Here is a 12,944-nt window from a genome sequence, read left to right on the forward strand (position 1 = left end):
AGGGATACTAAGACCATCTGCACTTTGCTGCTCCATTGGCATGCCACAAGCCAGAGACTCATCCTGGATTCCAGTTACAGGTCCTCCCCCATTTATGCTGGCTAAGTTGTATTAAAAAAATCGAAATGCATTTGTATAATGCATTTATTTAAGTCCAGTTGTATGAGAGATTTGGGAAGAAACTGGGTCTTACTGGTGCTGTGCCATCTTTAAGACTTGGATTTGATTCTTGGATAGAGAGAAGGAATGCAATAAAACTCCTCATGCTTAATTATTGAATTGAATTGAATTGAATACTTCATTGTCACATGTGACAAGTCACAGTGAAATTCCTTGCTTGCATACTCAACCTATGCAAATAGTCGGCCATAAAGGGCGCTTACCAGGTTACAAATCCCTCCCCCCCCCCTCACCCGTGCTAGGTTCCCCTTTGTTCTTCACCCCCTCCCCTCCCCCCTCACAGCGGTCCCCCATGCTGGGTCTCCCATTGTCCATTGTTTTTCCCCCTCCCTCAAGGCGGTCCCCCCACGCCATGTCCTCCATTGTTCTTCCCCCTCTCTCACAGCGGTTTCCCCACGCTGGTTCCTCCATTGTTCTTCCCCCTCTCTCACAGTGGTTTCCCCACGCCGGTTCCTCCATTGTTCTTCCCCCTCCCTCATGGCTGTCCCCCCTGTAACAAGTGGAGATTCCGACTGGAAGCGTGGGTTCGTATCCCACTTCTGACACCATGTAAGAAGTGTAGATTTCCACAAATCGTTTAACTTCTATATAAGCGTTTTATTACAAATACAATGCAGAGAGCAGCTGAGAAAACCTCTGCATGGCACACCTCATGGTTACAAAGTGAAACGAATTTAATCAGCAGCATAATGCAGGTAACACTACCAAAACCAGGCATGGATCATAGATCAGGTCAGCAATACGAAAGCCAGGCATGGATCAATCCGCCTAGGGGATTAATCTATACCCCCTCGCTGGGCCCTCCATTATTCCTTCTCTCGGCAGCGGCCTTCTCACTTCCACATGTCCGTCCTCGTCCGTCCGTCGGCGTCATCATCGATCGCCGCACCGACCTCTCCACTAATGCTCCGAACGCCTCCGTGGTGCCAACCCAGGTCCCAGCCACGGGCTCCGTCAATCCAGGCACCGATGGCTCCATCGACCCACGAGGCTCCATCGACCCATGAGGCTCCTTCGACCCATGAGGCTCCAGCCTGCGAAACTCCACCACTGGCCCGTGAGGTTCAGGCTCCGGCCCGCGAGGCTCCACCTCCGACTCATGAGGCTCCGGCCCGCGAGGCCCGGGCTGTGAGGTTCCGGCCTCCGCTTCTCAGTGGCACCTCCGGCGGAAGTCTTCGGCTGCAGCACCTCATAGAAACAGAGAAACATAGAAAAATAGGTGTAGGAATAGGCCATTCTGCTCTTCGAGCCAGCACCGCCATTCAATATGGTCATGGCTGATCATCTAAAATCAGTACCCCGTTCCTGCTTTTTCCCCATTTCCCTTTGATTCCTTTAGCCCTAAGAACTAAATCTAACTCTCTCTTGAAAACATCCAGTGAATTGGCCTCCACTGCCTTCTGTAGCAGAGAATTCCACAGGTTCACAACTCTCTGGGTGAAAAAGATTTTCCTCACCTCAGTCCTAAATGGCCTATCCATTATTCTTAAACTGTGACCCCTGGTTCTGGATGCCTCAGAAAGGTGTCTGTTTTAAATGAAACGAAGTTGGTCAACCCCAATTAAGTGCAGATTGGGTGCATAACCATTATTTGACACTATTCCTTTTGAGTCAGGCTTGAATAGGGAATACCAATGTGCAGAAACTCAAACTCAAAACACTTGGGAGATACTGTTTTGAGTTACTGCGCATTGGTGGTGCCATCTAGAGGAGAGTCTAATTTATACAGTACTTGAGTACCATTTTGTCTGGCCAGACAATGAATCTCCCATCTCAAGTCAACAATACAAATCTTACACATTTGAGAAGGCATGTTGTTGCTGAAAATATTTATTTATATAAACCATTGAAGCTAATAATTGATTAACGCCCTATATATACATATTGTTCAATATTTAAACCAATTACTTTTTGAAAAAAATTAAGTATCCTTGTATTCCACATCCATCTTCTTAGCAAGCAGTGACAAATTATTGACTTTAATTAGAAGTTGCATGCACACTTTTTTGATTTCATTTTGCCAACTGGTGTATTCTACCATCACTAATAACTGTCAGGAATTTGTGTTGCCAGTGAGACTTTTAGTTGGGACTAGACCAAGTTGGGCCCAAACTTCTCCTGCATTAGTGCAGCACCCTCTCCTCTCCCCTCCCTCTCCTCTCCCCTCCACCTCCCCTCCCCTCCCACCCCCTCGATCCCCCTCCCCTCTCCCCACTCCCCTCTCCCCACTCCCCCTCTCCCTCTCCCTCTCCCCCCTCCTCCCCCTCCCCTCCCTCCTCCCCTCCCCCTCTCCTCCCTTCCCCATCCCCCCACTCCATCCCCCTCAACCCCCCTTATCCTCCCTCCCTCCCTGGGTGATAGATTTAAACTTTAAAATGTGAATAACTTTTAAAATATAACACCGATTTCAATGAAACTTCTTCCATTAGCACCAAAGGGATGATGATAAGTAAGGTAGGCCAAAATTGTCGCGCTTTCGTGTACCGTTTCGGCTGTTGTTCAGGAACAAACAGACAAACAAACAAGAGTTTTAGTATATAGATTCCATCGAGATTCATATGGGGGATCACCTATTCCAATATATGAGAATGGTATCTAAACTTATACGTAAGATTTTATTCATTAAGTCAAGCTGGAGCCTGATTAAAGCATGGAAAAGAGAACACACTTCCTCAATGCAATGGTTTTCAAATTTCTCTGCTCTGGAGCTGGTTCTAACGTTAATGCCACGGCAGTAGACTGCAATACATACTAATGCTCACAGAAACCCTGGACCTAATTTTTATACAAATAATGTCAGCTGAACAAATCATTGTGATGCAGGTTTTTTTTAATTCAAAAATAACAAAGCCGAGAATCCATGAATACATGTATTTCATTGACGAAGAAAATCTATTGACTTTAAGAATTTGTTGAGATTCACATAACATCTTGTCTGTGGGAGACCCCAATTAGAAAGGAAATCTCAATAAATGTTATAATGCATAATGCATAAACTGTAGCTAAGTCACCAAAAAATCCTTGGCTTCCATGCAAAGAGAACATAAATGAAAATAATTAAAACAAAATTATTGCCCTATTTCTTGATTGAATTGATTGAAGTTCTTTCAGCTTTTCTTGAAAAGATCAAAATTATTGTCAATTCATTTGATGAAGTGCAGCACATGAAATGGATTTTGAAATTGAAATTTCCAACCAGAGCTTACTCCGAAGACGATAAATTGAATGAGAAGCTAAAATGATTTGCAAGCATTGTTTAATGCTCTTTTACTGTCGAACCAGCAATTCCTGAATAATAAATGATGAATTGAAAATGTGCAATTGCTGATGTCATTGGAGTTTTTGGCATGTTAAATGTTGACTTTTGTTTTGTGTGTTTCAGCTGCTAAATATTTATTGTCATATATATTAACATTAAAGTTCTTAAATCCCATTTAACGTAACTATTTTCCATGGCTTCCAAATGCTCTAAAAATAAGCACGGACACTATATCTTCTCTATTAGTAGTTATTTGTATTTATTCTTCTCTATTCAAAATAAAAAAGATAATCAAAGATCAAAGGTAAATATATAAAAGTCAGTCACATAGCTAAAATGAAAGGAAAGCCTGATCCTCTTGTTTATTTTATTTGTACAGCTTTTTGGGGTGAATCTGATGACAGTGCATCCGACATTGAAGCAATTCTTCATCCTAAAACTTCAGATGTCTCAAAGGATGAAGATGATTTTGATGATTTCTTTTCATAACAAAGACTGATTCTTATACTTGCCAGAAGAGGCACTATCACATAACCAGGATATGAATATGAATGTCATGTGCTTAAACAAGAATTTACTGCAATTCCTAATACTTCTTTCTCTAATATTTGATATGTGCGTAAATGAGAGAAAGCTAACAATAGTGAATCTTGCACAATCGTGCAACATTGCTGTGTTTAACCTGTGCTGAGTCCACATTCGTGGATATTTACACATAGACTCAAGATATTCTTTGCCAACTTAAATTGTGCCTGAACAAAGTGAACAGTTTTGGAAGGATGGAAGGAAGTGAAGAATACAAAAATAATAAGATACATTTTTTAAAGGTTGTTTGTGATTATGTTTGTATTTGTGCTAAAATGTTTTAATATGTTTAATTATTCCTTTAATTTTCTTAGTTTTTAAGTGTTTCTAGATGACAGAGGGGTTGCCTCTTAACTGCCTCTTAAGTTCAAGGGCAACTGGGGATGGACAGTAAAATGTGAAAAAACAAACTGCTGGAGGAACTCAGCAGGTCAAGCAGCATCTGTGGTTGGACCAAGGCCTCAGATGAAAAGACAAAAGGTGTGGGATAAGGATAGAAGAAGTACAAATTGTGAAGCTAGAGGAAGGAATACAGGTGGAAGTCGAGGGGTAGGGGAGAAATGGATGCGCATACAGGTGGGGCAGAGGGGAGGGTTGTAGATTAGTTATCTCAATTTGAAGAATTCATTGTTCATTCTGTTAGGCTGTAAGAAGCTACCCAGGTGGAATATGAGGTATTGTTCCTCCAGTTTGCATGTGGCTTTTTTCTGGCAATGGAGAATGGCCATCACAGAAAGGTTTGTATGGGAATGGGAAGGGGAGCTAAAATAGTGAGCAACCAGGTGATCCATTAGGCCTTGGTGGACCAAGCATGAAACAGTTGCCGAGTCTACACTTGGACTGCGCAGCTGTAAAGTAAGCCTCACCTGGAGTCGATGAGGATGCGCATGTGAACCTCTGTCTCACCTGGAAGGACTGCTGGGGTCCTTGGATGAATGTGAGGGAGGGGGTATAGGGCCAGGTGTAACATTTCCTGTGGTTACATTGGAAAGTATCTGCAGAGGGCATGTTTTGGATGGGAAGGGTTGAGTGAACCAGTGAGTGGTCTCTGCAGAAGGCCCAGTGGGCATGGGAAGATGTGACTTGTGGTGAGCTCTCGCTGAAAGTGGAGGAAATGTTGGATTCGGACGCCTTTGGGGTGAAAGGTGATGACCAGGGGAACTCTATCATTGTTCCATCCGGGGGGAGAGGGAGCGAATGCAGTTCTAAGGACACAGAGGAGACACGGGAGAGGGATCCATTTATGACAGCAGTAGGGAAACCACATTTACTCATCGGAGAGGACATTTTGTATGTCCTAGAATGCAAAGCCTCATCTTGGGAGCAGATGCAGCAGACAGAGAAATTGAGAGTAAAGGGAGGACATCTCGGATGTCCTAGGATGGAAAGCCTAATACTGAGGGCAGATGCGGCCGGCTTTGATTAACATCAAAGGTAGGAGAAGGGCTTTGCTTGCTGCCAGAGACTTATAAAAAGGTTTCATCAGACTTGTTCTGCTCACCCTTATAACATTACATGAGATTCTGCTACCATTTAGGACCGCACTTCATCCTTTGGAATGTTGCTTCCATTTCTGCAAGAGATAAATGCTTTGATCAAATGCCAGTTTAATATCACAGCATTATTTAGTTACAGTATTATTTTTCTTTGCATAATATCAGTTCAGGGGATATATACAGTGTGCAGAAACCAATTCTCTAATACACAATGTAACATGGACACGTATTTCCTCCCGATACAATACCCACTCAAATGTATCTACAACCTTTCTGAATACGCCTGAATGGGTTTGTAGGAATTGTAGGTCAGACAATAGGAAAACGCAAGATAATATTGCAATTAATTGAAATCTGGTACTTTGAGAGAGGACAGAATATTTGCTAAAGACAGATTTGTGCTGGAATGAGCTGATTTAGTATTTATTTTTCCTGTGTATCCCAGAGGTTTGGTCATGACGTGATGTTCAAATTACAGGACCTAAGTAAATTATCTTACATTTTAATGTACACAGGAATCCTCGATAATTGAATGACTTTGCCTTTTTTTTAATGGAAACCTTTGTATTTCAATTACATACTCAATTCAGTTATTTGTTAGACATGGAATAAACGATCATATCATGCATTCACATCTTACCATTATTAGTGTTAGAGGCAGCTTGGTGGTCACACCTTCATTTTACATTCAGAAGAATTTGTATTAAGGCTCCTAACAGAAACATATTACCAGACTAATGCCGTGGTATCATACTGAGATAGTATTGCATAGCCAGATGCATTCTTTCTAACGGGACATTAAACTTGGACCTGGATTGCCTTTTCAACCATTGTTTTTTCATGGGGCAAAGAAGGTCCCATTAGTGCACTGAATATTTATTCTTCAACCAATGAATTATCTGATCAGTTTCACACTCCTGTTTGTAGGGCATTGCTCTGTGCGTAGTGTACATTGTGTTGTCTAAAGTACAACTCTGAGTACTTTAAAATTGTTTTATTGGCTAAGGGATGGCCTGGGACCAATGACTTCATGATACACCTTTCGCTGAACACCTTCGCCGAGTCCGCTTTGGCGCACGCAATCTGTCAGTTGCCAATCACATTAACTCCCCTTCCCATTCCCATACCTTAATGGCCTGGGCCTCCGCCATTGTCAGAGTGAGGCCAAATGCAAATTGGAGGAATAGAACCTCATATTTCACTTGGGCAGCTTACAATCCAGCGGTATGAATATTGGTTTCTCCAAGTAACCCTTGCATCCTCTCGCTCTCCGTCCCTCCCCCACAATGGACCATTGTGGGCTCCACCTTTCCTTGATCGTCATTGCTTTTTTGCATATCTTTCATTCATTTGTTCTATTTACGTTCTATATCTCTTGTCTCCCATTTCATATAACATATAACATATATATAACAACTACAGCATGGAAACAGGCCTGTCCGGCCCTACCAGTCCACGCCGACCAAAACCTGACTTTCCCTGACTTTCATTCTAAAGAAGGGTCTCAACCCGATACGTCACCTATTCCTTTTCTCTAGAGATGCTGCCTGACCCGCTGAGTTACTCTAGCTTTTTGTGTCCACATGAAAAGCATTATATCTTTCCAAGCATTTTGTTTTTTTTGTTCTCACTGTTTTCTTTCACTGTGTGTCGTTTATTTCTACTCTGCAGATTTTGTACATGGAACATGAGCGGAAAAGTTCCTATTCTTATTAATGTTGCTGTAACTCCGATGGATAGAGAAGCCTAATAAATTGAATTCAGAATCCTCGTCATCATTTTGAAAAACCTCATTAACACAGTCCAATCTTTGACCGATAAATCCCAGGAGACACTTATATTCCTCCTTTCTCATGATGAAAGGTTTAATTCTAGGTGCAGAACCTTCTTCTGCTCTCCCTTCCCAAAACCATTTATCATGCCCTGGGTTAAAAAGCCTCCAAATTCCACTTTTTTCAACAATACTATTGGTCTTCATCTTTAGATTTTTCTATTTGATCGCTTCACCATGACAATGTAGGGTGCTCTGAGAAGCCTATTTTTACATGAAAAATGCTGGGAAAATATAAATTGTTAATGGCAGTTTTTGTTTGGATATAAGATGAATTACGTGACTTGCTTGGATGATAATTAAAACAAATCAAACCTAACTTTGATGGGAAAATGGTTCATTTCTGTCATTAGATAACAATCTGAAGTCAAATGTCTTTGAGCACAAGTGGCCTGGCCACAGCACAATGCCATATGGTAAAAGTAGGAAAACTTCCAGTGTTGCAGGGAGTATATTTTTGTGAGGTTATAGATCATAACTGTTTGCAACTGCATAATTTATAAAACCATGTGCAATGCTCCCAAACGATACTCTATTTTGTCTGTAAACATCATTATATGCTTTTCGCTTCAAAATGCAAATAGGATTTTGCTACTGTAATGATCAAGTTACTTCAAAGAATGAATCTGAAGAAGGGTCCTGACCCAAAAGGTCGCCCATCCATTTCCTCCACAGATGTTGCCTGGCCTGCTGAGTTCCTCCAGCACTTTCTGTTTTGCTCAAGATTCCAACGTCTGCAGTTCCTTGTGTCTCTACTTCAAACAATGTTAGCCTCCAATCAACTTGAAGAACATACATGAAGAACATATTAAGAACCTTAAGGGATGTAACAACTTTTCAACATACGTGCTAACATATCTGCATCATGAAATTCATCTGTGAGTGGGCAGTGCCCAAGTCAAACTCATTCAGGCCAATTATCAAGTGCTGAAGCTCGTTAAAATAAACATACTGCAGTACTCACTGTGCTGATCCTTTCTGACTTTCGGACCTTACAGTGACCTTTACAACCAATTAAATACTGTAAGAATTCAATTCCAAATTTTGGAAATGCAGCAATCAATTTGCACAATGCAAGGCTCAACACAACACAGATGGAAGGTATCCAGATAGCCAAGTTACTCACATTAATTCAGAGATAGCTATTTTTTGCTCTGCAATTTCATTGAAAATAACAAGTATATTTATACATAGAAAAGTATGATGCCTTTTTCAATTTTCCTTGTGAATTAGTTCATAGGAATGTGTGCTGGCTGTGTTATAATAAAGTGACCCTTCTAAGTGCTTGCACAATGCATAAAATACATTGATTAAAAAGAAACAAAAGGCTCACTGTAACTTGTTGGGGAAAAAAGGGAATTTACTCGAATTTGAACACAATTGTGTATTGGAGAACAGGAAGTTCCTAGAATGGTCTACACATAAAAAACTATTTTGTTCTTTGCACCACGTGTCAGTAATATATATCACTAATGCTAATGCATATTAAAAGCCAAAGCATTTGCACTTGCCCTTGCTTTGCTCAAAGGTTTTTTTGTTGTGGTCTTCAGATGTCAAGATGATTCTCTGAATGTCAAGTGTTGATTCTAATGAATGATATTTTTTGTTACAAGAATGTCTAAATGGAGTTTAGATTCCAGTAATAGGAAGTTTAGAAGAATGAAATGCATTAATTAGTTATTTCTGCCACAGTGGTTGCCTTTTTAATCATAAATAGATCAGGACATGGTTCAATAAAACAAAGTACTCAATCTCTTTTGACAGCTTGTATAGTTACAATTGCTATACTCTTATCTAATCACAAGCAAACTATTAATTTTATTTGAAATCAACCGGAACTAGCCTATTAACTGCTGTGCTGCTATTTATAGAAATATATTTCTTATGCTGGAAGCCTATCTGGCAATATATTGGAAGAAAGCATTTTGTGTTCTTTTTTCTATTAATATTCAAGCTTTTGCTTGAATGCAGCATTATACATGAGTCAATGGCATAGTCCTATTGGACTCCATTCAGTGGTTAGAAGCTGCAGCATTGGTGGTTATAATTTGCTATATATATGACTGAATGAGTTAATACATCGACATTTAATTATCATCTTAGAAAATACAATTGAAAATATTACCCCAGAATTTAATGGGTTGCATGTTTGCTCCACTGTTCATTCTTGCTTCTCTCTCCAGGTCCTCAATTACAAGCACCCATTATGAGGAACTTGCTGTAGAATTTGTCCTATCACTTCTTCTTCCATATTACCTCTAACCTACCCATCCATTTGATGAGATCTCCAGACTTGGCCCATCTTATCTTTATCTCCTGCCTCGTCTTGAGATTCTGTTCTTACTCTATCAAACTTCCTTTTGTAATCAGGCATTAAAACATTAATGGTTACTAATTTATCTGGAAAAATTAATGTCCCTGCGGTCTGTTAAAGCCAGTCGATAGGAAATGTACTTTCTCAGACAATGTTAATTCCATTCATAGTTGCTTTACAAATTATCCTAGATGTCTCAAGAAACTGCTGTTGCTCTAGACAGCTTCCTTGATTGGAAATTATCTTGAGGACCACAGAACATACAACAAGATCAAGTCTGATTCTGGGGTTCTTTGTCTAGTGTTTAATGAGATTTGTTGGAGTATCTCCATTCCTTCCAATCTAAAACCTTTTCCAACCTGAAAAAAACGAAACTGAATTGAACTGAACCACTAAGCAATGGTATCAAGGCACTTCTCTTTTCCTCAAATTTCTCCTCACTTTTCTTCAGCTGCTGGGTTTTCAAAGCCCAATGCAATTTGGCCATTACTGCTGGACCTGCCAGCAGGTTATATCAGAGACTGTCGTTGTACTGAAATATCTACCAGCATTATTATCTTAGTGCCCTCCCAACTCTCGTTTAGATGCTGCTGCTGGCCTTTGTCATCTGAAAATAAAGCATAATTTTAACCTAGTTTTATTTCACCAACTGTCTAAATTTTGTTCACTCTTTCAATTGTTAACCTACTTTTAAAAGGTGGAGTAATGTGTGAGCAGAAATTGTCTCCAACTGAATACTGAGAACGCTAAAATTAATGCATCATAAGCCACACAGTGCCTGTATGATCTCCCCATTACTTCCCTAACCACATGCTCCCCATCATGAATCCAACGTAACCACCATTCCCTAGCTCATATCACCACTAATTCATCAAGGTTCCCTGTATATAGTGCAGGTGAGAGAGGGCTACTGCCTGCTGTTAAATATGGATTTCTCAGTGCATGATTTACACGTTGAAGAGTGAGGAGGGCTGCCAGAGATGGAGGAGGGCTGTTGGAGAACTAGGAGGGCCTTCGGAGAGCGAGAAAGGCCATCAGAGAGTGAAGAGAACCGCCGAGAACAAAGGAGGTCCCGGCAGGGGTGGGTTCCATCAAGAATGAAGGGGGGACTGCTACCACATGCAGCGGCAGGCAGTAGATAGGACTGTTCCTGACTGATTGAACGTTGTCAGCACCAAACCGTGGCGGCATTCATGTACTGCCTAGATGAGATCTACTACATGATTTTACCAGGTTTAGATTTAGAGATAGAGCGCGGAAACAGGCCCTTCGGCCCACCAAGCCCGCGCCGCCCAGCGATGCCCGCACAGTAACACTATCCTACACACACTAGGAACAATTTTTACATTTACCCAGTCAATTAACCTACATACCTGTACGTCTTTGGAGTGTGGGAGGAAACCGAAGATCTCGGAGAAAGCCCACGCAGGTCATGGGGAGAACGTACAAACTCCGTACAGACGGCGCCCGTAGTCAGGATCGAACCTGAGTCTCCGGCGTTGCATTCGCTGTAAGGCAGCAACTCTACCGCTGCGCCACCGTGCCGCCAGGTTGTATGCAAGCAAAGCATTTCACATTATCCAGGTACATGTGACAATAAGCTATCATTGAAACATACGTGGCATTGGTTAGGTCATCACCACCCAATTTGGCAAACCAGCATTAAATGAGACAATTGTCTATTGCCTTGCCTAATGGGCATTATACGGGCAGTCACAAGCAATCTGTTTCCTCCCAACCTATTTTCCAATCCGTGTGAATCACATTAAAAATGTGCAAACAATGTGGGAGAAAATCTGTGCTTCTGAGGCACTTTTGTGACCAGATGTTTTCAGTAACTCCATGATATGTATTGCAAAAGGAAAGATTAACCTGACAAGAAATCCAGCCGTATGGCCAGGAAATGTCAATTGAGTAAATTAATCTGGAATTGAAAAGACAGGAGCGGTAGTGGTGATTATAAAACTAGCATTCTGGTTCACCGTTGTTCTTAGGGAACCATGATAACTGGTTACCAAATAGTGCAAAGCCAAAGTCTATAATGCAACCAAAGGCACAGTCCACAGAAGATCATAGTTGTTGAGGTTAGTATCGTGCAGTGTTCAAGAGCCTGATGGTTGCTGGGCAGAATCTGTTCTTGAACCTTGTGGTCATGGTTTTCAAGCTCCTCCCAATGGCCAGTGAGAGCATAGCCAGGGTGGTGTGGGTCTTTGGTTATATTGGCTTCTCTTTTGAGGCATCTCCTCCTATAAATCCCTTCGATGGTGGGGAGGTCAGTAACTGTTATGGACCAGACAGTGTGTCTCACTCTCGAAAGTCTCCTTCATTCTTGGGCAACTGAGTTACTGAACCAAGCCATGATGCAACTAGTCAGTATGCTCTTTGCCAAATCACCTCAATCTTCTCAGGAAGTAGAGATGTTAATGAGCTTTCTTTGTAATTGCATCGATGTCCACTGATGTAATGTCCATCGATGTAATTATCGGCTGTCCACTGCCTTCTCTGAAGGACATCTCCAGCTCGCGTTGTCTAAACAGGGCCAGAAATATAATTAAAGAGAGCACACACCCAGGATATGAACTGTTTGCTCTCCTGCCCTCAGGGAGGCGCTACAGGAGCCTAAGGGCCAGAACAAACCGACTTAAAAACAGTTTCTTTCCCTGGGCCATAAGAACTGTGAATGGAAATACTTGACTTGATGTGACTCTCACTTTCTTTGTACTATTTTTATATATACAGCATCTTAGGTGCAAAACTCATTTATTATTTATTAGTTTTTATTGGTTTTTATTGATATTGGTACTTATTGTGTTGGTTCCTATGTTTGTGCGACTGTTTTTGGAAGATTTGCACTGTCGCGCTGTTTAAAAATGTAGCACTTCTAATTTTGTTGTACTGTTCATACAATGACAATAAAGGCATATTATTATTATTATTATTATTATTATTATTATTATTATTATTATTATGTGCTGGGCCCAAGATAGATCTTCTGAGATATACACGCCCAGGAACTTGAAGCTGTTCACTCTTCACCACTGAGGAAGTTAATCAAACAAGGGTATCAACCAGTACAATGAGGAGTGCACAAGGGAAGAAAAGCACCAAATGCAACTCATCAGCCATGTGAAGTTGCTATACAAGTTAAATAAGTTCATAAGTTCTAGGAGCAGAATTAGGCCATTTGGTTCATCAAGTCTACTCCGCCATTCAAACATGGCTGATCTATCTTTCCCTCTTAACACCTTCCACCTGCCTTCTCCCCATAACCCCTGACAC

At 41.2% G+C, this 12,944-nt stretch overlaps 1 protein-coding gene across 2 annotated transcripts in view; it reads left to right on the forward strand.

Annotated features, from left to right (window-relative positions):
- Positions 1-7,674, forward strand: part of kiz (kizuna centrosomal protein) — a 115,863-nt gene extending 108,189 nt beyond the window's left edge. For both annotated transcript variants that reach the window (XM_078405598.1, XM_078405599.1), the window contains exon 14: positions 3,819-7,674. In XM_078405598.1, the coding sequence (XP_078261724.1) occupies positions 3,819-3,928 (110 nt within the window). In that variant the 3' untranslated portion in view covers positions 3,929-7,674. The remainder of the gene's footprint in view (positions 1-3,818) is intronic.
- Positions 7,675-12,944: the final 5,270 nt, after the last annotated feature.

Source organism: Rhinoraja longicauda, chromosome 9 (assembly GCF_053455715.1).
Source record: "Rhinoraja longicauda isolate Sanriku21f chromosome 9, sRhiLon1.1, whole genome shotgun sequence".
In the NCBI taxonomy this organism is placed as follows: domain Eukaryota; kingdom Metazoa; phylum Chordata; class Chondrichthyes; order Rajiformes; family Arhynchobatidae; genus Rhinoraja; species Rhinoraja longicauda.